Raw genomic sequence first — 24,926 nt, forward strand, 5'->3', positions numbered from 1 at the left:
TTTTCCAATAATCTCCAATTTTGAGTAATAAGTTTATGGTAAAATATATTTTCAACTTTGCATGTTTGTGATATAAATAACTTTTACCCTTAATCAAATACTAGTAACATTTTCAATTATTTATGGTCCCTTGTAGTTATCCAATGATACACAAAAAATGTTAACAATTTTTCAGCAAACAGAATTGATTCTATTATAAGTAGTTATCCCAGCAATTATGCAGAAATTGAAGTATTAATACAAACGAATGTTTAACTTTGGAATAGTAAAATAATCAATTTACTTCAAAATGTTTAAGCTCTGATGCTGTGTCTAAAAATAGTATTAACATAAGTATGTACTTAAAGAAAATAGAGTTACCAGAACTTAAGTGTTATATAACCTACACCACCATTTCTGCTATGAACACTATTTTGGACAAGATTTCTGATATTATTTAAAACACCAAACAAGGCACTTAAACAAGCTGGTTTCAAAGTGCCCAAACTCAAGTCAACAGAGGGGGAAAAACATTCATGAAAGGAATTTGCCAACATTATCTACTACTGACCGGAATTGCCCAAAAGCCGTTCGACTGCTGCGTGAACATTTCCGGAAGTGGCAATAAGAGCCCTTATGTTCTCTTGTGTGTCAAAGAATCCCATCTCTTCAAGTTGTGAAAGCTGGCTGGCATACAATTGCTCAGGTGGCTCTATAAGGAGACAAAAAGTAAGGAGAGGCGGTACAAAATCTAATTATAGAGTGATTCGTGTATCGACATGTGACTGATGGACACAACCAATCAAAATCTTGAGATAACCTTAAAATTAATTTTACTAAATGCTTTAATGGCTAACGAGCATTTGATCGATTGTGTCTAATAGGCACTGTGCTATAAGACAAGAATGCTAACCATTTGATCTATTTGGAACAGCTAGGCTACCAGCTCCAAGTCCACCGAACATGCTCGATAACATGTCCAACCCCAAGTTGTTCCTTGATCCTGAGAATAAAACAATTTGATAGAAAATGCATCATCCAATAGTAACCACCTAACTTAACATCCCCATTCATTCTAGGTATACAACCAGGTCAAAAAATGTGTTTAAGACATGTGGCCCTTCTAAATGTAGCACACAATAAATGGGAACCATGATATAATTAGATGCATCTAAAATTTGGTTTGAAAGGACTTGAGGCACTGCATTTTGTCAAAGTCCACACCTTTTAAACACTAATCACACTCAGTTCTACGATTTATGAACCACCTAACAAAATCTGAGTAAAGTTAGTTATCTGGGTGAAATTCAATCAAATTCTATTTTTTTAGTAAAGCAGGAAAGCAAACCCTTGCTAATCTGGATATTACCACCATGCAGAGAACAAGAGGGAATTCCACCAGATTTTAGGATGTTTAACCAATTTGTAAATTTAAAATTTCATATTAACTCAACTATGGATGGGTGAACTTCGGAGTTGGTCAAGCAATTTGAATCGCCAAAGCAAATATGATAGCAACAAAGTAAGAGTGCATAGTTCCTATTAACAGAAACCAAAAAAGTGCAGGGTTGTCTTGCATACCAGTGTCTCCTCCACCAGCTTGACCTGATTCCCTGCAGAAGGTTACCAGATTAATAGAAAAATAGGCCGGAAAAAATATTGAACAGCAAATGAAAAGTCAACAAGGATACTATATACTATATTTTAATGGATTAGGCCAGTCGAAACATATACCACCACCAAACTAGTCAAGGCAATGACATCAACCATCCCAACATAAACTATGTCATTCACCATATCAAGATTCAAACCTTAACTAATATTAGCCACCGGAAAAATCACATTAAAGAGGCCTTGGTTTCTATGTAGATTGTTTTAGAGGCTTATATTGTAAGAAGTACCACCATATGGTTTAGTAACAAGAATATCCAATTCCAAGCTCACGAAGCAGTTGACTTCAAATAATTTTAAACAGAGAATTAGAAAGCTTTGAACTTTTCTAGTTTTTAACACCTCTGACATAATAAATCACAATGGACCATGTGCATCTCAGATGATTATAAAAGATATCACCTGCATTAATCAGCTATTTTTTATCTATAGACCTTCATCAAGCATAATTGGGTTGGATATCTAGCTTTACTCCTAGATAGATAAATTCAAAAACCTCTTCTTATGAATTAGAAACCCTGGGTTCTCAAGCAGTGTAAAATCATGACCAGCAAAAGGAAGCTAGTAAAATGAATGGTTTTTAGCAAAGTAACCATCGAGGGAAGATACAACAGTGCTTATGCAACTACTCATACTTTAGCAAAAGGATTGAGATATCGACACACTCAGAAGTTACAAATTCAGATGAAGTAAAAGAAGTTCTTGTTTATTTTCATCGAGAAGTAAAAAACGCATGCTATGTGACAATGAAAGGTCAGGATTGCATCATTACTTACTGTGTTGATTGTTGCTGGCCAAGCTGAGACATAAAAGCTTGCTGGAAAGACAAAAGTTGCTGCCATTGCACAATAATGTTAATTGAAAGCAATTACCAAATTACATAGACAGAGAACGCAGCCACTTCTTTATAATACACCACATCTTAAATAATCAGATTTTATATGCATTAAACAACAAAAAATCCACATAAAGTGCTTAGGAAGGGTTATCATCCAGCCATTTGACTAATGCTGACATCAGTCCAATTACGTCTGGGTACTCATAGTTTCTACCATACTAAAAAAGAAACCTAGAATTTATGACAAAAGAAGCCACAAGCAAACATCAGTGACAACATTCAAGACTTAGTTCGAGTTTTAAACCTCATACTTTTTATCGCAAGCAAAGCCATTTAGCCTACCCCATAGTTGAGAAAGAGTAATATTCAGTAAAATTCATCAAAAGATACAGAACTTTAAATCTGTCTACCTGCAGTGACTCAGGTGAAGAAAACCAGCGAAGGAACTCGGGATTTTGCATCACTTCTCTGATAGAACTTAAATCAGGCATGCCTTGTTGCTGAGTATTAGCACCAATAATCTGAAAGGAAATTAAAATGTTAAGAGGATCAATTAATCACAAGCTCATCTCATGTTGTAATTGTACAAGGCACGGTAAGTAAATACCTGATTTAAAGTCTGTGGGTTGGAAAGGACACTTCGCATCATTTGTGAGATAGCTGGATTTTGCATTAACTGAGTCAACGAAGCAGCATCTGGCATAGTGCCACCACCCAGCATGCTTTGAAGGTCAGGCAGACCAAGCCCTCCTAAGCTACTAGGCGTCTGTTGCCTACCATCCCCACCAATGGCTGACCTTCTGGTGTTATTTTGGGCACCTATAGCTGCAATATTCACATCAATTATCAATTACAACACTATTAGTCACAAACAACTAAAAAATGTAGCTACTAGTCTTAAAAGCCAATACAGACAAAATAAAAATCAGAACAAGGGAAAATGTTTCAAAATAACAACTAATGAAAAAGAGCCACAAAGTCATGGGATTCTAAGGAGAAAAATGTAGTATCAAAACTTACTTCCAGTAGAGGACCAGGGATTAGGAAGCGGATTAGTATTGGGCAAGGTAGAACCAGCAGTTGCTTCAGAACTAGTAGTTGAGGGGTTAGTTGATGGACCCCTGCCTTGATTCCCCGAAATGGCTGTATTGTTGCTTCCTGTATTACCAGCCATTGTAGTGGCATTTAAAAATGGTTCTTGAACATTTTCATACATGCGCCTTAGCATGTTAAATCCCTCAGGAGAAGATTCAATGTTACTCATTGCTCTGTCTGTATTTCTCATCATTTCACGCATGATCTCAGGGTTCCTTGTAGCTTCAAGTGTCTGGCGGAGAGTGCTCGGATCATTAAGTATGTGTGCAAGCTCAGGGTTCCGATCCATGAGCTCTTGCAACTGCGGGTTACTCATTATAAGATTCCGCACTATCTCAGGATTATTTATTAGATTCTGCACAGCAGGCATGTTCATCATTTCTCTCACTAAATTGGGATTTGAAATAAGTGGTTGCTGCATTTGTTCAAGATCTGGAAAGCCCTCTCCAAACAAGCCATTACCTCCAATCGCATTGAATCCAGGGAACATCGTTTCAAAATCAACCCCTCCTAAACCCCCACCCTCATTAGCACTAGAACCCCTGGCATTATTCGTTGTGGTATTCGGGCCACTTGTATTGGTCCCACTCCCATCAGTTGTATTGGCAGGTGCAAAGCCACGAACCAAATGGACAGTGTGATCTGCCTCCAAACCTATAATCATGAATATAATTACGCATTTACTCCCTTATTTAAGGAATACTTTCATAAGAACCAGAGTTTTCAAGTGAAGAAATATGTGCTGCATCTAAATGATTTTTATATAAGTTACATTTTCACTAGAGAAATACAACAAAAACCACCTTTCTGTGTGATACAAGCTATGCTAGAAAAAAACACCAAAGATTGTTACCAAATTAATCCACATAATTACTACGTACACGGATTGTAAGCAAATATTAACAATTTTACAGAAACAAAAATCCATGACAGTAATGAAATGTTTAAGTAAAATGGAAATGAGCAAATCAGATCCACACCAAGGTTTACATGCTCATAATATCTTATATCCCTAATTTGCTGCCTTAGGTTTCACTAATTAAAATAAAGAACAACTACATTGCAAGTGACACCTCCTTCATTATTCATCAAATTAAAAGTCATATTAAAAAACGACCCATTACACGAGACTCCCAGTTAGTAAAGTCCGGGGAATGTAAATGTATATTCGCAATCGAAGACGCTGTTTAAGGCAAACAAAGTAAATATGAATCACATAGAAACAAGTTATGGGTCAATAACAAAATATACTAAAAGAGAAGCAATGAAATTGAACAATGTGTATTATTAATTACGAAGATTGAAATTACCGTAGCTTATGAGGGTTTGATCATCCTTTAAGATACGACCCTTGTAGATAAGACGCTGTTGTTGTGATGGAATGTTTGAATTATGAGAGATGAGATTCTTGAACAAAAGGACAGTGGAATGAAGAGGAATCTGAATAGAAAACTTGGAACCATTGGAGCAACGAATATTGATATTTACACTTTCAGAAGAAGACATTGATTCTGTTGAATTTTCATCTCCCATTTGGGGATTCAAATTTGAAACCCTAATAGTTTTCAAAGGGAGGATGAGAAATCTTGAAGCTGTATGAGTTTTATATACATGTTTTTATGGATACAGATATTAGTAGAAAGTATAATGGATAGATAATCAAGTTTATAATAACAAACTAATTATCTTCGAGTTTTTGCTAATAGTATTGTTTACAAGAATCGAACTCCTTAACTTTTTGCTTATCATAGGACCTGATGGCGAGGAAAGTTACATCACTAGACTAACATTGTGTTAGTTGTTGATAATCAAGTTCATAATTTGTGAAGAGATTAGTGGATAATTTAAATGTAATTATCTCTTTCAAATACAAATACTTGAACAAATCTTTTACTTTTTTAAGGGCTTAGTCATTAGGGTATTGGATAATTTAAGTGTACTTATCTCTTTCAAATACAAATAATTAAACAAATCTTTTAGTTTTTTTTAAGGGAAAAATCTCATAGTTTTAATAGGAGCATTATCTGTAACATATCAATTTCAGAAAATATATTTTTATTAAAAAAAGTAATTTTGCTAAACACAACTAATCAAACTTATATTTTGTTCAAAGAAACTTGTTGACAAAGACACCAAATTTCTCCTATTGCAAAATGGAGTTTTTTGAGATTTGAATTTTAGTTTATTAAAAATTAAGTTAAGATCATGACCTTTATATTTTTATTTCTATATCATAATCCTACATGGTAATGGACCAAATTCTCCAAAATGGATTTTCCTTGTCCTTTAATAGGTAGTGTCCTATGATTGCTGTCCATTGTTATTTTGTTTTCATAAAGAAAAAAAAAACATCTCTTCATGAAACTTTGAAAAAGTAGAATTTTTTTTGGTTTCTCACGGATATCTTTGCACTGGAGACAATCCTGTCCGAGTCAGGAATATCTACAGGTATGTGGGGCTAACTCTCTCAGCGGGAACCCAAAACATTGCTTGAAAAAGTAGAATTAACTAAGTCATGGATGTTTTCTAAAATATTTTATTTTATCATGGAATTTGACATAATAATGTCGAACCCTTCCACTTTTATGGGAGGTTTAAAACAGTGGAACTACCATGGTAAATATTTATATACAAGACTATATAAAACTCATATAATGTTAGTGTATACATTTTTTCTCGTATATAATATGGAAGGCTAAAAATAATGAGGAAAGATCTTCTCTACTAATGGAGAGACAAATACTACAATAATATGGTAAAACTTTTTTATCCTTTTATATAGAATATAATAACACTTTTGTCATTAGAAACACATGTACAATCATGTACTTGTCTCTCCATTAATGGAGAGAATCCTTATTCGAAAAAAATGCATGGGTTTGCACAGAGGTTTTCAAATAAAAGATTATAGAGGGGGAAAAACTTCATAGTCATGGATGAACTCTCACTTTCTCTAATAGAGGAGTTCATTTTATAGGAGCTTCATCCCATTATAAAAACAAAAATGGTTGTTAAAGTTAAACTAGATTTTATTCTGCTAGATCAGGTTGGACAAAAATCACATAAAATGTGTAAGTACAAGGTTGTTGTATGGGTAGTTACGCATCCCGAAGATGGTTTATCGGTCTCTTCGGGTTGAATGAATATACCTGCTCTATCTTCCATTACCTAAGAAATGGCATCCAATCCAGAATGAGCTTCTTCCCCCATTGTACTATCTAAGCTTAGCAAGGTTTCAAAGATCTGTGTTGTAAATGGATGAGTCTCATCGTTTACTCCGAATTTTTGATGACCTGATTCCAGCTCGACCGAGCTATACCCAGCTGCCTTCTTGATTTCTTTCTCCCTGATTACCTTCCTAACTCTGGCTGCGTCCTGCCATCGACCTTCTTCTTCGTACATCTGTGCTAGAATCACATAACGCCCAGCATTGTTAGGATCCAAAACAAACAACTTTTCGGCAGCCCATTCCGCAAGCTCTACATTTTTGTGTATTCGACAAGCACCCAACAAAGCACCATAAACATTTTTCCCTGCTTCAATAGGCATAGACTGAATGAACTCCATTGCCTTTTCCAGATCCCCGGCTCTCCCCAATAGATCCACAATGCAAGCATAATGCGCCTCGCTTTTTTCAAGTCCGAACGTTTCCATGGTGTGAAAAATGTTCCAGCCTTGTGCGAGCATACCAGCATGACTGCACGCAGATAACAAACACAAAAAGACAATGCCATCTGGCCGCACACCAGACTCAACTAATTGCTGGAACATACTGAGTGCCTCCTGTGCATGACCATGCATCCCGTAACATCGAATTATTGCATTCCACACTATGACATTTCTACCGGAAATTTGGTCAAAAATTGCTCTTGCCATGCTTATGTAGCCACAATTTGAGTATAACGATATAAGACCACTACCTACAGCAGCATCAAGTTTCATCCCTGTCTTGACAATGTAAGAATGAATCCAGTATCCTGCTTGAATATCTGCTACCTCGGCAAATGCAGGAAGAACGGATACAAGTGTGGCATCATCAGGAGCACCTATATCCTCATCCCTCAACATATCATAGAATAGCAAGATAGCATCATCTGCATATCCATTCGTTGTATATCCTGAAATCATCGAATTCCAACTAACAATGTCTCTTTTCGGAATTCCATCAAACACTTTCCTAGACATTTCAAGATCTTGACACTTGGCATAAAACGCAACAAGGGAATTCCCAACAAACAAATCCAAGTCCACCCCACACTTCACAGTATGACCATGAATCACTCGACCCTTTCTATAAGCCTTCTCCGCACCACAAGCCTTGAGCACAAAAGGGTACGTGTACCGGTTCGGGCTCGTTCTACTCAACCGCATCTCATCATAAACATTCAATGCTTCAGAGAAAGGACCCACATTAGCATAACCTTTAATAACCACGTTCCAACAGAAAACATCTCTTTCAGACAAATTGTCGAACACCTTGCGTGCAAGTTCAATGTTGGAGCTACTGACCATAACATACTTGTCAACTAGCTTGGCGATTACAAATGGGTTTTGTTGTTGGCCTCCAACAACAATCTGGGCATGCGCTTTTTTCATGCAATGGGTACTTTTGCAAAGATGCAATAGGTCAGCGTAATAATAGAACGAGTCTTTGTGAAGTTTCGGCACAAAAACTTGTTGTATTCTTCGAGAGACTCCAGGCATTGGAAATCATTGAGGTTTTGTAAGCACTTCAGTAGAATTTGGATGTGAAATCTTTGGGTTTTTCAATGGCGTAAGAGCAGATTCGATGGCCTAGAAAATGGAAGCTTCGGAAATGTGAGTATGCAATTATAAAGGTTCATTATTTGCATGGTAGTAGCAATGTGACCGGAGATCCATTATATGAAAATCTAATAGTTCAAATCTTCTTATTCACGTGAGCTATTAGATAATAAGTTTTTTAACATACTCTTTTTATAATTATAGAGATGATGTCTATCGAGCATAATTAGCGAGTTATTCGGGTGAGATGGAAATCATAAGAACATATGGGAATGCGAATCCTTGCCTCTTACTTAGCATGAGATCGTACCTATTGTATATGTTATGCACACCCTAGATGAATATAAGCTTTTAGTCCATCAATGACTAGGTTTGTTTTAACTACATATATTCCTCCAAATCATTTTCGTACGTTTTCTTCCTCTCTGAGCCGCTTGAGTCGTTCATTAAGACCTTCTTATGTTGTTACAACTATCTCTAGAACCATCTTCTTCTAGGTCTACTTAACATCAGATGTGATACTGGATCGTATGAGTATACTCTTATCTTATTTAAAGGGTTAGATTATTAAATGAGCAACTCTTCATGTTTAGTTAGACCTATGGAGGATGATATTATTAGCATTACTAGCGATAAAAAGGAGGATCCTGACGAGGGGAGTATGTGACCTGTATTGGGGAGTAAGACTCCTCTCCATCAATGGAGAGACAAATTATATTTTGTAGTGTATTTTTAAGGTTAAAATTATAATTTCAATGAAAACTATGGATCATAAATGACATTATCTTTTGGTTTGTTAGTGCATTTTCCCATAACTTACCTCTTCGTTAATGGATATGAGTCTAACTCTTTATTAGGACTAGAGCTCATGCACTATGCTTTAGATATTCACTGGTGTACATAGGACATGGAAGTTTTTAGATGTAAGTTCTTATATACTATTCATGTCACCCTATTCTTTTGAGGATGTTATGTATATTTCTATACACATAATTTAGATTGTGTGCTGTCTCACTATACTATGCTACTTAGTCATGACTTATGTTTCAACATGTCTTAGAAATGGTGATTCTAATGATATATTTATATATATATATAAGGAATGATCCCTTTAAATTTAAGTTAAGTTACATTATCTTTTTCTCTATCATCACTTATTTTACTCACCCATTTGGTATATTAGACTTAAAAAAAATCAATGGTTGAGAATGAGTGTAACTAGTATAACTTAACCTAAGTGTAAACGGATCTCTCTTATTTATATATATATATATATATATATATATATATCGTAATTGAACCAAGTTGGTGATTTCATGACCAACACAGAGTGCAAAACATCACGTCCTTCTTACCTAGAAATTATATAAAAATGCTTACACATTCAATATCTCTACAACATATAGTTTAGCAAGCATTCATAAATCTCTTGATACTACTGTGTTCAAAATAATCCTGCAAAGTTATGTTGCTGGATTATTTAAATGATTGGCTTGAAACTGTCTTAGAAGCAGCAAGGATTGATGATAAAGATTGAGATCAATCCCATCGACATTTCTTCCAACTCGAGCCTGCAAAACTCGCTAACAAGGAACAAAGAACAACATGCTCAGTTAGCAAATGTTGAGAGTGAATGTATGTTTGTTTATAGAGCACACCATGTATCCAAGTGTTCTGGCAAGGTAAAGCAGGATGAGTAAGGCTTTTACCTCATTCTCCGGTTCGATACAAAGTTCGCCAATGAATTGGTAGACGGAGCCAACTCGGAAGCTAAGGTCCCTCAAATGCTCAGTACTAACTTTCAGAGTGTCATCACCATCAATAATTGTTGCTATCCCTGACTCCAAAGAGTATGCATGTAACCTGCAGGAGGCTTGACGTAAGTTATGAATGATACTTCACTAACATCATCGACGACAGCGACATTAGTAGATGTATAATACAACCATAATGTCTGTCAGATTCAATCATACAACATCTTTTACCAATAGAGATAGGATTATAGGTAACTAGTCGATTACCCGTGTGATGCACTGGTTTTATCTTTTGTTCTGTTACATGGTTATAGGTACTTTACTTGACTACAAAGAAATCCTTGTGCTTGGTGAGATGACTGGTGAACGGTTGGATTGAAAATGGTTTGTTACACAATAAACTAACACACACAAAACACATTACACAATAAAAATAATCATTGCATGCCTTAACAACAGTAGTAGCAATAGAAAAAATATTTAAGTGCAACGGAAGAGATGGGGAAACAGCCTCGGCGCAACGGTAAGGTTGTTTGCCTTGTGACCTCCGTCATGGTTCAAATCCTGGAAATAACCTCTCTGATTAGATAAGGCATTAGAATATCACCAAAATCTGCATGGACTTTCAATTGTATGTAAATGGCTTATGGCTTATATGCTGGATCACTCTCCCTTAGTTTTACCAAATTCAACTTTGCCCCTTTTTCCTCGCCCGAGTTTTACATCTAGAGAATTCTCAAATTGATGCACTTCTCCTATCGTTATTCTATCGACATGTGTGACACTTCCACACAGTCAGCAGAAGATAGTGTAACATGACTCCCATTATCAAATTTAATGTCACAACAGCAAGAAAGGCATTGTCACATCAGTGAAGAGTGACCAAGCAAAATCAATAACAAATTATACAGGAACTTGCACGCATTTGAAAACTCCAGGGCAACATTATTGTAATTGGAACTAGGAGACAAATCGAACTTCGGTAAAATGAAACTAGAAAACCAGAAATGTAATGCAGTGTATCTTATATGTTTAATAATTCACTTCTATATGCAGCAACAAAGAAGTTAAAGAGGCATACAACTGCCATGGCCAGGGTGATCAAGGATTGCAGACGTGCAGTGATGACCCATTCTCGTACAGCAGTTAGAACAATAATATTACGGAATAACCAAAAACAATAAACTCAACGACAGAATATAAAGAACTGAATTCCAATAAAAAGAAGTCTGTGTTCAGGTTTTACTACTGAAAACTGAATTTCAAGGTCTGACTAATGACCGAATATTAGTTATGTATTTTGCTATAGATGTTAATATGCTATCAATATTGCTGGAAATGAAAACAGACAAAAAGAATTCCAGAAGAACTACACTCATTGAGAAATAACCAAATATTAGTAATGTATTTTCCTATAGATGTTATCAATGTGGCTGGAAAAGAAAACATGAAAAAATGATATTCCAGAAGAACTACACATTGAGAAATAACTTGCAAGAAAAACTTGTTATCTTCTGGTACTGAACATATGTTTCATACATGAAACTTCTCCCCAATTCATGTCTACATGCCATGCTTTTGGGAAATGAGTCAATACATTCATATATCAAGTAAATTTGGACATGCTAACATTCAGGAATGTATAGATATGGGACATTAAAAACATGCTGACTGGTGATTACAAATTTACTAACAACATCTTCAGGCAATTTTGCATTGTTTATGACTGATATCTACATGAACAACGCTAACTTTACCACATACAAACTTTTTTTTGGTACTACCAAGGATATCTCGGAACTAATCCTTTTCAGGGTGTGTGAGAGCCCCTCCAAACAAGTGCCGCTGACCTTTTGGTCATCCTGGGATCTAGCGGACATTACACTACTAGACCAACACATTGTTGGTTTACCACATAGCCACATACAAACTGCCATCATGCTCAAAGTCAATATTGTTTTTCTGTCTATAAATATAAATCCATGTCAAAACTAAAATCACATGCTCACCCTCCTTGCCCACCATTAAAATGGCCCCATGTAAAATAACTACTATTCATATCCAAAAATACCTTCATGACCAGACCTAGAAGTCATAATCATATAAATGCATAACCAGAGCTATGGATGCAGTGCTGAAATAATGTTAGTAAAATCCCTGAAATGTTTCAACTCACAAATTCATTCACCAATCCCTATTATTGGCAAAATACCCAAAGAAACAGCATTTAATATCTATTGTTGTTGCTGTAATGGTGAAAGTGCCACTTCTCACTGGCAAAAAAATCAGAATACATAATAAAAGATGAATCAAAGAACTCACTTTCCAGTTATTCTGAGAGAAGCTCCTTGCTTGAAAAATGGAGATGATGGGTGAAGCTCTTGTAATGTAACCAATGCACCAGATTTGATTTCAAATAATGCCATTAGGGAACAATCGTTACCGAAAAAAGCTTCCAATTCCACCTGCAACATATACAATGACAATTCACAAGGCATGAATCTCCCTTAATGATAACCTCAAGTTATACCACTAAAGCATTTGAAGCACACCATATATCTATGGACAACCTTTATCATCACATAATACATTTTTATAAATTATTTCTCTACCAACAAGGCGTTGGTCTAGTGCTATAAGGCCCCACTTGATCCCTAAGGTTCGATAGTTCAATTCCTGGCAGCGACACTCGTTGGGAGGGACAGCCACGAAACCCGAAAGAGATTAGTTCCTTATCCAAAAAAGGTGATGGGATACCAACCCATAAGTTCAAGAAATTCCTAATCAGGTAATTAACTATTCTCAATCATTATCTATCAAATTTTGTCTTATATATTACAGTTTTAACAAGAAATTCCAGAATGAGAAATAGGCAGAAACCAAATTATTATTTTTAAATTTCCTTGGACATTATTCCATCATATGATTCCTATCCATATTAATATACAATATGCTATGAAATTAAATTAAATTAAAATCATCTTAAGCACCCAATAAAAAAGAAAACAGAAAATCATCATAAACCCTAAACTCTAAACTTTACAAAATCTACCATTGAATGGAAAGTACATTGTAAAATTTAAAATCAATCCAAGTTCTTTTGCCCGTACTAATCAACACTTAATTATTTATATATGTGAAATCTATGCCTCTGTTTAGGTTTAAAAATGTTCTCTTTGGTTCTTATACCCTATGTTTGGGGTACTATACCGATTTTCCCTAAAGCAAATAAATTACCAGAAGAGAGGTTGAAGAATGAAGGAAGTTTAGGAAGAGATGGTAGCTTCGTTTTGCGCCATTGAAGCAATCGCACGATAATTCAAAACCCTTTCTGTAATATTCGTTGCGGAGGGAGAATTCAAAAAAAAAAATTGTTGATATGTTTTTACGAATAAGACATTGATTTAGTGGTTTATCCGTTCACTAAAGTAGACCAAAAATCGAGAATTTAATTTATGTGAGCAATATTTATTAGAAAAATACATACATGAGTTCGAGTTCATTTAAAACGAGTTAAAATCATTTTTATTAATGGAAAAACAAATATTTTAGAAGAAAAAAAATATAACTTCCATGTTTAATGACTTATTTATCATTGATATTTATAATAAAATTATATTTTTATCATAAAAACATAGGAAAAAACATGCAATTTGCATTTTTATTAATAGAGAGTCTCATTGTTTCTTTAAAACCTATTCAATACTATATAGTTCTTTTGTACAAATGGAAAAATGTCAATACCAAATCTAAAATAAAATACATGACCAACTAATGACAAAGAGATAAAAATAAATAAATTTTAGACTTTAACCTATTTTTGTACAAACATAAAATAAAAAAAAATGTATTTAAAGGGATTAACAATATATTTAAATCATTATTTCTTATTTCTTTTTTAAGGTAAAGTGTAAGGACAAAACTTACCTACAATTCTATATGCACTAGTTATGGTGGTGACCAATTAAAAGGTAACACATATATATTTTATCAGATAACTAATAATGTAATTATATCAGAAATAATACAATCATATTAAACTATATTTGAGCAAGCAATTTTGTTATTACACAATCTACACAAAAATGTGATTGCAAATATAAGAACACTTCATTAATTCCTCACAAACACTTAAAAGTGGCAATGTATCAATGAAACAATATCATATAATAATTTATACTTCCTAGCTCTATATTCCTCAATCAAAATGAACTAAAGGAAATTAATAATTTTGATGGAGAATCTCAATGCTTATCATATTTATGCCAAAAAATTAGCATCATTATGCATCTTCTTGCAATGTAGAACCTTGACTTATATTCTTTAACTATGGTAAAATTACCATGCCTTGTTGAACTAATAGAGCCTCCACCAAATTTTCTTCCTCTTCTGATTGATACAAGTTGATCCATTCAAATCGAAGAAACTATACATAAATATGTATATGTAAATAAATCTGTTGTTACCGTAGCTTACAATAATTCTGATCCAACATGACCAAACCTTGCTTTTTGTAGGCACCCAATATTTTTCTTCAAATTCTTCTTCTTTATGCTCTAAATTAATGACATAGATATAATGATATATATGAAGATTGAAGAGAAAACACTTTCTTATTAATGACATTCACATCCAACAATGCTTTGTTATTTATGGTTGCATGAAATCTACATGTAATTCTTAGTTGTCTTGTCTTGGTAGATTTTTTTTCCAATATAGAATGTTCTTTTTTGTTTTCTTTGACATTATGGATTATGATCAATGTGATTCATCTAGAAAAATATGTGCCATAATTAGTTCATAATTTGTCTATAATGGGGTTGGCATATGTTGGCAATTTATCATTTTTGGAATGTTTGAATTGGAATTGATTGGTGATTCATGCTATTATGTGATTAGATATGAATCATCGTTTTTTTGGTACTATCAAGAATATCGCTTTATTATTTAGATATGGGGACACAAAAATATAAATAAGTTAATTTCAAAGATAATAAGATATAATATGTAATATACTATGTGTCTATTGTAACACCTATGTATTTCATGGTTGCTTGAAAATTGTATAAACGGAAAACTTAATGAAAATTATATATTTTTAAGATGTATGAAAATTTCTAACTTTTTTGAGATGATTCATTAAAAATTTAAAAGGATTACTTTGCCCTTTGTCGGGGCTATACTATATGGAAAATAAAAGATAATTTCATAACATTATTTTTAAAGATATTTTAGGTTAAAAATATATTTTATGTACTTTTTTTGAATTTCCTTAATCAATCAAAATTTTAACATATTTTTTTAACGTTTAGAGAATATTTCTATTGAGACCGTCTTGTACAATTTGAAGGTAAGACATTTGCTTTAAATAATATCCCGACCAACAAAACATTAGTATAATAGTATAAGACCTTCTTAGATCATAAAATATCAAATTGTACTAAATATGAAATGTTCAATTCTTGGAAATAACACTATTAGTAGGGACAATCTCGTACCCGAAAATGTTAATTCCTTAACCTTATGGCGAGGGATGCCCTTCATTATTTAACCTCATGAGAAAATGAATTGTGCACTATAGTCTTAATGTATCATTTTTAAAAGTTAAGAGTTTAAATATAAATTACAGATGATGCATAACTTAAAAAACATACACTCCTAAGTGAGCTAACCAATAATCAATACCATGCAAACTGAAGAATTCAAACAACATTTAATATTATATATTATTGAAGTGGATAAATGACTTATACATTTAGAAGGGTACATATCTACTTGTCCCATAGTTTGTGCTATAAATGTATGATTAGTTAAAAAAAATGTACTTAAATTAAAATTTAATTATTAAGTATTTTTCTGACCAATTACAAGCTTATAGTACATGAAGTAACACAATCTGTTAGATGTACATATGCTCCAATCATGAAATTATACAAACCAAATGAAGTACAACAAATATGACTAGTAAGTTCTTGATTAAAATAATTACTACTATGCCATGAAGCCATTTTTCACAACTCAACACCAAATCTTCCTTCATTTAGTTTCCTTTTGCTGTTGTAACAACAAAGCATATATCAGCCAAATCTATGCATCATTAAACTATTCACACAAACAGCAATTGTAAGATAATTGTGGATTGCAGTTGCATTAACCACATTTTCTTTACAAATATTTTTTGGCAAAGAAAAATTGTATTAAACTGAGCATAAGGGGTATTTGCCCAATACAAAAGAAACGATCAACTGGTGATCTACTTAGAGGTTAAAGTAATACAAAGTTTCGGATCCATGCACCAATTTGATTGACATAAGCAACTATTATCAGCAGATAACACTACAAACATCTTAAATGAATTAACATTTTTGAAGATATGGATTCATGATTCATTCATAAGTAATAAAAAAAACCATGCAAATCAATGAGGGTTTAAGACATGGAATCACAAGTAAATGGAAAGTTCCCTAAACATGAATATAGATCTGCTGTCTCATACATTGTCCTGTTTTGCACCGATAATGGTGAAGCAAAAACCACAATAAGAACCGAACGTTTAAAATTTTCAATTGACATGTCATGTTTTCATTGGTGCGAGATAATAAGCATATGGTACAAGTACAACAGAACAAGGATACTCTCCAGTTATAGAAAGGCTAAGTGGTTGTTTCTCGTCATGTTTTCACTCTTTCGTTTGTTACTGGTGATACTTGTCTCTCCAGTGATGGAGAAGATCCTTACTCGAATACTCGGTACAACACATCTATGTTCAATAAACATCACACCAAGTAACATAAAAACACTTATATAGGGACAGAAAAAAATGATGTGTACCTTTAAACTCAAGTATGAAACTAGTTATTTCCTCCAATTCTCTGCAAACTTTTCAATCCATGGATCAAAGGCAATGGTAATGATGCTATGATCTTGTAAGTTATACATTCTAACATCAAACATATCAGTGAAGTAAATGCAGTTTCCTTCATATCCAATCACATCTTTTGCTGAAACAGAGAAATTACAACTATTACCCAAAATGAACACTCTATCCCCCAAATTTTTCACATCAACCCATTTTCCCCATTCTTCATCTAACTTATAAACTTTGAAACATTCCACAGCAGCATCATGATTAGGGTGTTCAACATGGTTCCTTCTTCTAGTTCTAGGTCCACTTTCATAGTACCTATCAACAACATAAACACTTCCACATGATTCAACCAAATGTTTCTTGTTTCCAAAACCACACAAAGGAGGTGAATATTGTATCAACTTCAAGGAACATGTATCAATCCATGAAATAGTACCCCATTTATCTGTAACATAGAATTGACCCTTGAACACAATAACATCATCATAGTAGAAATTGTTTTCATCAACAAGTTTCCATTTTTCATAGCCATGTTTCATGAGTCCTAATTTACCTTCTCTAAATACACAACAAGCCACTGAATTCTCTATATTAATCCAAGTAGAGTTTGGAAAAAACACAACTTTATTCACAGAAACATAGTGGCCTCCATTGCTATGAACATTATATGATTTGCATAACTCAAAAACACGATATTCCAATAAGTTCAAAACCATTGGAGAAACACTAACATGGTTATTGATTTTTCTGTCTGAGATAGGACTAACCAATCGAAAAGGGTGGTTTTTTGATTCTTCTACCTTTATCAAGTACCCTTTGGAAAAAGATTGAAAATTTGAGCTTGAATGGGTTGGTTCAACAAGATAAAGTGTTGCTTGGTTGAGATAAGCATCAATGGAAGAGTTTATAGGGTGAGGAATTTGCAAAGGAAAAGAAAGAGAGTTTAGATGAATGGGAGATATTGAAGATCTCCATGACTCACAAACACTGCGAAATCTAAGAATATCTATGTGTTTATCTAGATATTTTCCGATCTTAGGCCATAGTTCTAAGGGAAGTTCACACCATTCTACTTTTTCAGCCATTGATAACTTTCAAGGTTTTTTTTTTGTTGCTTTGTGTTGTTGACTTTGAAGAAAGAGATAAGTGGGTTATGAGTTATGGGTTTGAAGACTGAGTCTAAGTTGGTTTTTATTCAAAGGGTTGGTTTGGAAAGTGCTCCATTTCGAAGAATATACCTAAGAATTTTCATGGAAGTAACCAAGTTGAAAGCGTGTAGATTTTTTCAATAGCTAGATTCGTCAACCACCCTTACGTGTTGATGTGTCTATCTGACACGTATTCGACATGGATATGCTTAGATTCACGAAGGAATATATATTTTTATACTATTCAAAAATAAAATAAATAAATATCAAGATATTTATTAGATTCGTTTTCAATAGAATATATGATAATATAGATTTGTTTTCAATAAAATATATGATAATATAGATTTATTTTCAATAAAATAGGATAAGATATATTCGTTTTCAAATTTGTTTTCAATAAACATCAATTTATTTAAAGGTCACAAAGACTCATAACAATGATTTTTCAATTTCCATTATATTTTTACTTTGCATATTTTAATTTACACTTATAATTTTATCATATTTTATATGTTTTTATTATTTTATATATGTATCATTGAACGTATCGTATATTTTAGAAAAAAATGTGTAAAAATATATGTCAAGATACTATCATATCTGACACAAGTATTCGTATTTGTGCTTGATAGCTTGAATGTATCTATTGAAAAGTTTCACAGTAGTTATGGTTGACTTGAAACGTCTTGATGGAATTAATTAAAACAGCAAAAAAAAATATTAAGAAAAAAACTTAAATATGTTTAGGACATATAAATTAGTAGTAGGGGTCTTTTATTTTGGTTCATGTAGATAAAGTTTGATCATATAAAATTATAAACTGGTTTAGTTTATTTTGATTATAGTTATTGATATTAAATGTTGATAACATAAAGATGAAATTTGAAATTCAAATACATAGAACAAATTCAAAAAATATTATACGGACTAAATACAAAACAGAAACACAATACTATTACAAATAAAAAAATTTCTTGACTCACAAATTTGTTTTTATTTTACAGTCGTCACTATATTTTTTAGATAAAAGTATGAAAACCTTTAACAAGAGTCTTCATGACATAGATTCTTAATTTAGAAGTTTTAAATAATGTTAATAGTTTTGTCAAACTTGTCGAACCATCGATTTTAAGTTTAAATCGAGCAAAATAAATATCACAATTATTTTGACACAAGTGTTCTTTAGCCAATAGCCATAAACTACTAACCTTTCGTTTTTTTAAACACCCCTAGCCCAAGAACAAATCATTTTTGCCTACCAACGTCTTGGTTTAAGTTGTATATGTTTGGTTTCTCTTAAGTAAGGTCTCGAATTCAAGTCTTTGATGAAAAAAATACTCGTTGGGAGAGTTAGCCCTACATACCTATAATATTCCCGATTCGGACAAGATTACCTTCAATATGAGAATACTTAAATGAAACAAAAAAATCACTTCCGACAAGATTACTTCTCCTCTCCCATCAAAGCATTTTCCATAGACATAACATCAATTGAAAAACATACCTTAGAAACCCATTAAAAACAAACAAACTTAAGTAACTTATGTTGAGATGTGTTATTATTTGGGTCATAGATGAGTTCATAGTGCTAATATATGGTATTATGTATAATATGAGTACAAGTATGAATTTGTGTTACAACCTAGATGATGAGGATCATCTGTTTCCATTAGTGTCTTATTCCCTCTCCAAAATCAATAATATATTAACACGTGGATAAAATAAAAAATTTAAAAGCAAAAATTAATAAAATAGAGCACTCTAATTGGCTTGAGACATAGTGTGAGATACTATTTGGGACAGATGATCGCCGTCCAAATCCTACAACAATGTTTGAGCAAACAAGGATTATTTTAATGCATCCCTCATTTATACTTTGAAGAAAGACATAACACCAAAAAATCATTTCATATATAAAACAACTTCAATCATACACAATATCATTGGTAGATATGTGATACTACTATTGAATAGTTGTTAGAAAAGTTGAATTATTTTTACTTTTATATAAGTCACAAAGGGAAGCAATGAAGTATATATCAGCAATGTCCTGTGTCCTCTGTTTAAGGTAGGGAGACCCACATTATAATCACATGCACATGTATAATACCCAAATAGTTGACATTGTAAATTTTTGTTCACTAAGGTCTATTGGCTTGCCCACTAGAGTATATGTTGGACCAGATCGCAACCGGGGAGTTCCATTGTACCGGGTATGAGAAGAGTGGAGAGTCACAAGTGAGACATTGCATCTTGAACAAAAACCTTAAGACATTTGTTTCATAGGCCTTTTTCACTTGTAAACTCTTTCATTACTTCCCTCATATTCAATATGAGACTTCACATTTGAATAAACCGAATAGTACAACCTTGAAAAGAGTTGAAGCATTATTAAACCATCTAAAACCACATCATCCTCAATCTCTTGTGCACTACAAGAATGGAAAACTAGTGGAAAAAGCATTATGTGGATCAATCACATTGCTATATGCATGTGGAACAACAAGGGATTTTTTCTTGGTGCTCAAGGAACATTGAAAGCAGCATAATGGCCTATGAGAGCTTCATGAAGAAGGCCAAGAAGGAAATAACAAAGCAATTTGGTGCAATGAAGCAAATGGAGCATAAAAATCATTGTTTTTCTCTGTTGGGTCAACAAGATCAGTGTATAGTATTCATGGCTAGAGTTCTAAGAGATGCAAACATCATCACCATCTCTACCTCAACCCTTAACATTAACCGAACTCATAACATGTATTTGATGTTATCTATAAAAAATGTTCGATCCAATAGAATATGAGTCATTGCACAACTACTATTAGCTATAATTAATGTTAGTATTGATGGTTTTGAGGGAGGACTAAATAGCATTTTATGTAGAAATTTGAGGTAAAGAAAATGTGAGTGTACTTCGTATTAATTAGCTTAGCAATGCAATTATGCAACCATGGTTTAAAAATCAAGAGGGTTATATGATATAATTATTAATTTTATAAAACAAAATTGATTTTTGGTCCTTAGTTGGAGCATATACCCTTATATGTCAATATTTCAAATAATAATTCTTTATTCTATTTTGGGCTTAAGATCCTATAATAAAATGTCACCTTAGTCCCTATAAAGTTGGATCACTACTATCTCTATATGTGAAACATCAAATATATAATATTCATCTTTAAAATGTCACATATGATGCATCTCACATGTAGTCTCATGGAAATACATGATATCTCACTTATAATGTTTCAATTGAGTAATAAGATGATGACAATAATCTTTCAAATACTAAGTTATCATGATAATCATCCCATATTTTTTCAATATCAAAAATAAAAATAAGTTATACATTTAAAATAGTTGAACTTTTTGTTAATTAGTTGGTTAGTTAATTTGGTTATGGTAGTTAATATTTTCTTCCCTTTATATAGATGATTTGGTGTAGCTTTGTAAAAATTCAATTCAATATAATATTTTCATCTCGTTCATCAAGAACATCTATCTTATTCATGTCTCCTACCATTTTAACATATACTCCTACTCAACATCGTTCATATAGTGATGATGATCCCGTGGACATGAATATTATAGTCGAAATAAAAATATCTTCTGTCCCAAAAAGTGTATTATTCTATGTGTCATCCACTTATGAATGATTGAAAAATATACAAGTAAATTGAAATTTTAATAATTAAGTATTTTTCTAACCAATTATAAGTAGTAACACGTGAAGTAACACACTTTTTAAGACCGAAGATGTCATCCTGAAATGAAGAGGGTTATGTGGCAGAAGAGGAGGCAAACTTGGTGATGACTAACAAGGTTTTCTTTTTACCAACACAAGGAGAACAAGCCATGTATACACCTCAAACCTTAAACCTTGTCTCCTATAGAATATGATAACATATAATATACCACAATGTAGGGTAGACATGTGACAAGTTACCCTAAATCTAAGGCTACCCATGCAACTATCACATGCACCATAGGTTGAGACTAACAATGTCATGTGATTCCTATTTTTTAGCCTAGATTGGCCTCTATATAAGAGATAAAGTCAAGGACTTTGTAATAGCATAGTAAAGTTGAGATTTCATTGAAGAAAATACAAATAACAAAAGACCAAAACCATGGTAAATAAGTGCCCTATTCGCTCTATTAGTTTACCTTCTAGATCTCATCCTAGCACCATAAGAATAGAGGAAGAGTTGAGAAAATTCAAGAGTTGGGAAACAACATCAACATCTACATCAGATTCCATTTGCACTGGTTTAACCTTGCTTGAAGATTTGTATGTTGGTTTAGATGATATTCTTAACATGGCATCAACACAACATGTTATTAATCATCATAAAGGTGAGAAATGTGTGGAAGAAGTGTTGGATGGTTCATTGAGAATTTTGGATATATGTGGTATCACAAGAGATACCATGTTGCAGATTAAAGAAAATGTTCAAGCTCTTCATTCTACTCTTAGAAGAAGAAAAGGAGATTCAAGCATTGAAAAAAGTGTAGGTGAATACAATTTCTTCACAAAGAAGATGAAGAAGAATGTTAACAAGTTGGTATCATCTTTGAAGCAAATGGATAACAAGTTTGGTGAATCATTATTGTTAGATTTTGATCAACACTTTTCATGTGTGATTAGGGTTCTTAGAGAAGTTATTTCAATGAACTTGTTTCTATTCCAAGTAATATTTTCATTCTTGACCATGTCTTCATCAAAATCAAAACCAACCAAATGGTTTATGGTGGCAAAACTAATGCATAAAGGTGGCATAGCATGTGAAGATAACTCACAAAATATAAATGAAATGCAATGTGTAGAAGAAGTTTTGAGTACCCTTTTAAATGAAGGTAACAATGGTGAGAAAATGAAGGCAACACATGAAAGATTGAAGGATTTGGAGAATGCCATTGAAGGCATTGAGAATGCTTTAGAAAGCATATTTAGGTGCTTGATTAAAAGTAGATCCTCCCTTTTAAATATAATCTCCCAATGAAGTATTCTATAGATTGATTTTTTTTTTTGAGTTAGCGATCTCGAGAATCAGAGAGAAGTACAAATTTTTTTGTATTGTACATGTCATTCTTACCTTCTATATATAATGAGATTACAATTTTACCCTTAAATATAAACGTAAAAGAAACAAATTATGTATCAAGAGGAATATTTTCCAAATATAAGGGGGTATGGTGAGGATTGAAAATATTTACCTCAATGGTTTGTAACATGTATAGAATTTATTAGTGATACAATGAAACACAGGCACAATGTTTTGGGTCTAAAATTTATAGTAAAAGATTGGAAGGACTTAAAAATGTTATTTCTGTATTATTGTCGCTTTTGGATTTAAGTGAAAGTATAAGATTTACAAAGTATTTTTTATAGATTAGAATACATAATTCACTTGAGGTTCTGTGTCACCATGTGGCCCAAGTCCCATGTAAAACATCAAACTTTTTGTGCATATGGACATTAGAATCATTTTCATTAATTGAGAGATAAATGTCAAATAATAACATATAAAAAGTAATATGTAATAACATTTATATTCTCTTGTTTACCATAAAATTACATTTTTATTATTGAAAATATGAGTAAAAATAATTAATTGTTTCTCGATTAATTTAGAGAATCTTTTTTCATTATGAATATGTGGAGTATTATAAGTTGTCTCAATCAAGAAAAGACAACAAGTCAACACAATTAACAAATTTCTTATATCAAATGTAGTCATATCTAATGATTGTAAAGTAAAAACAACAATACAAATTCAAACTTAATTTTTTTTAATTAATATAAATTAATATAACATGTTTCATTAACTCCCAACACAATTACTACCAATATTATTTGGCCTATATTAATTTGATACTTCCACCTTAAACTCATTATACTAAAAATTGAACCAAACTATTACATCCTATCCTAATTGGTGTAAGATATGCATTCACTACAAGAGGAATGGAGATCATTTATCTCAGATTGTATCTCTAATGATGTATCTCACCAATTACAATGTGTTATTCAACTAAATAAAAAAATCATAAAAGTAGAATTACATTTGTTAGTGTGATTTGATTGGATAGAGACAAGAATAAACATAATTTCTTGGGACATGTTATTAGTACAAGTGACCAAAGATTTTTATCTCTCAATAAAATGTGATGTTCTTCTTATTAGCATTTAGCAAAATGCTATTAAGCAACCATGTTTAAAATCATAAGGAGATTTATATAATACATGCCACTCGTGCACACATGATTCACCATTATAAACTCACATATTGACCCGATACTCTTGGAATATTAAAAAACTTGTGAAGTAGACAAAAGCTTAATTAATTAAAATGATGTGGATCTCAACATTTCAAATAACAATTCTTTAATCCATTTTTGTAGCCGCAATGGTCGAAGCCCTTTAATAATTGAAAAATGAATTGAGGGTAATGTGGCATGAGAGGAGACAAATTTGGCTGACTAATGAAGTTTTTATTTACCAAATCATGGAGAACAACCCACGTACACACTTCAGGGCTCTAAATCCGTAGATTAAAAACAAGATGTTGATCTAGTCGTATGATACTCTGTTAGATTAGATCATTAGAAAGAAAGATTAAGCGTTCAATTTATATGAGCAACGCTTATTAGAAGAGATACTCACACACCCAGAAATGAATAGTTCCTTCTTCAAAAAATGAAGAGATATTTTTTATAATACCAAAAAAATGTTGGTTAAAGATGTGACAACTTAACCGAAATCTAAGCTTATGGTTGGTTTTGCAAAAGAAAATGAAGAAAAAAAC

General features: G+C 32.7%; 5 protein-coding genes across 8 annotated transcripts; 1 reads left to right on the forward strand and 4 right to left on the reverse strand.

The window, feature by feature from the left end:
• On the reverse strand, positions 257–5,171 carry LOC109332392 (ubiquitin domain-containing protein DSK2b-like). 2 transcript variants are annotated; one of them, XM_019567363.1, is made up of 8 exons: positions 4,894–5,171; positions 3,509–4,237; positions 3,096–3,313; positions 2,899–3,009; positions 2,427–2,485; positions 1,561–1,592; positions 893–982; positions 257–691 (listed from the first exon to the last, which is right to left on the reverse strand). In XM_019567363.1, the coding sequence occupies exons 1-8, from the start codon at positions 5,114–5,116 to the stop codon at positions 543–545; spliced, it is 1,611 nt and encodes a 536-aa protein (XP_019422908.1). In that variant the 5' UTR covers positions 5,117–5,171; the 3' UTR covers positions 257–542. The 2 variants fall into 2 exon arrangements, with proteins under 2 accessions (XP_019422908.1, XP_019422909.1); XM_019567364.1 differs by lacking the exon at positions 2,427–2,485 and having other exon boundaries at positions 575–691.
• LOC109332176 (pentatricopeptide repeat-containing protein At3g46790, chloroplastic-like) lies at positions 6,503–8,396 on the reverse strand. Its single transcript, XM_019567049.1, has one exon. It carries the CDS (start codon positions 8,285–8,287, stop codon positions 6,752–6,754), a length of 1,536 nt encoding a protein of 511 aa, XP_019422594.1. The 5' UTR covers positions 8,288–8,396; the 3' UTR covers positions 6,503–6,751.
• LOC109332177 (CST complex subunit TEN1) lies at positions 7,994–13,440 on the reverse strand. 3 transcript variants are annotated; one of them, XM_019567051.1, is made up of 5 exons: positions 13,339–13,440; positions 12,424–12,566; positions 10,057–10,210; positions 9,784–9,930; positions 7,994–8,004 (listed from the first exon to the last, which is right to left on the reverse strand). In XM_019567051.1, the coding sequence occupies exons 2-4, from the start codon at positions 12,525–12,527 to the stop codon at positions 9,811–9,813; spliced, it is 378 nt and encodes a 125-aa protein (XP_019422596.1). In that variant the 5' UTR covers positions 12,528–12,566; positions 13,339–13,440; the 3' UTR covers positions 7,994–8,004; positions 9,784–9,810. The 3 variants fall into 3 exon arrangements, with proteins under 3 accessions (XP_019422596.1, XP_019422595.1, XP_019422597.1); XM_019567050.1 differs by lacking the exon at positions 7,994–8,004 and adding an exon at positions 9,666–9,752 and having other exon boundaries at positions 9,790–9,930; XM_019567052.1 differs by lacking the exon at positions 7,994–8,004 and adding an exon at positions 9,691–9,755 and having other exon boundaries at positions 9,793–9,930.
• On the reverse strand, positions 16,004–18,142 carry LOC109332147 (F-box protein SKIP23-like). The gene is made up of 2 exons (XM_019566996.1): positions 16,933–18,142; positions 16,004–16,155 (listed from the first exon to the last, which is right to left on the reverse strand). Exon 1 carries the CDS (start codon positions 18,052–18,054, stop codon positions 16,957–16,959), a length of 1,098 nt encoding a protein of 365 aa, XP_019422541.1. The 5' UTR covers positions 18,055–18,142; the 3' UTR covers positions 16,004–16,155; positions 16,933–16,956.
• On the forward strand, positions 22,205–23,139 carry LOC109332708. The gene has a single exon (XM_019567730.1). The coding sequence runs from the start codon at positions 22,248–22,250 to the stop codon at positions 23,118–23,120; it is 873 nt and encodes a 290-aa protein (XP_019423275.1). The 5' UTR covers positions 22,205–22,247; the 3' UTR covers positions 23,121–23,139.

The sequence above is a fragment of the Lupinus angustifolius genome, chromosome LG18 (genome assembly GCF_001865875.1).
Source record: "Lupinus angustifolius cultivar Tanjil chromosome LG18, LupAngTanjil_v1.0, whole genome shotgun sequence".
Taxonomy (NCBI): domain Eukaryota; kingdom Viridiplantae; phylum Streptophyta; class Magnoliopsida; order Fabales; family Fabaceae; genus Lupinus; species Lupinus angustifolius.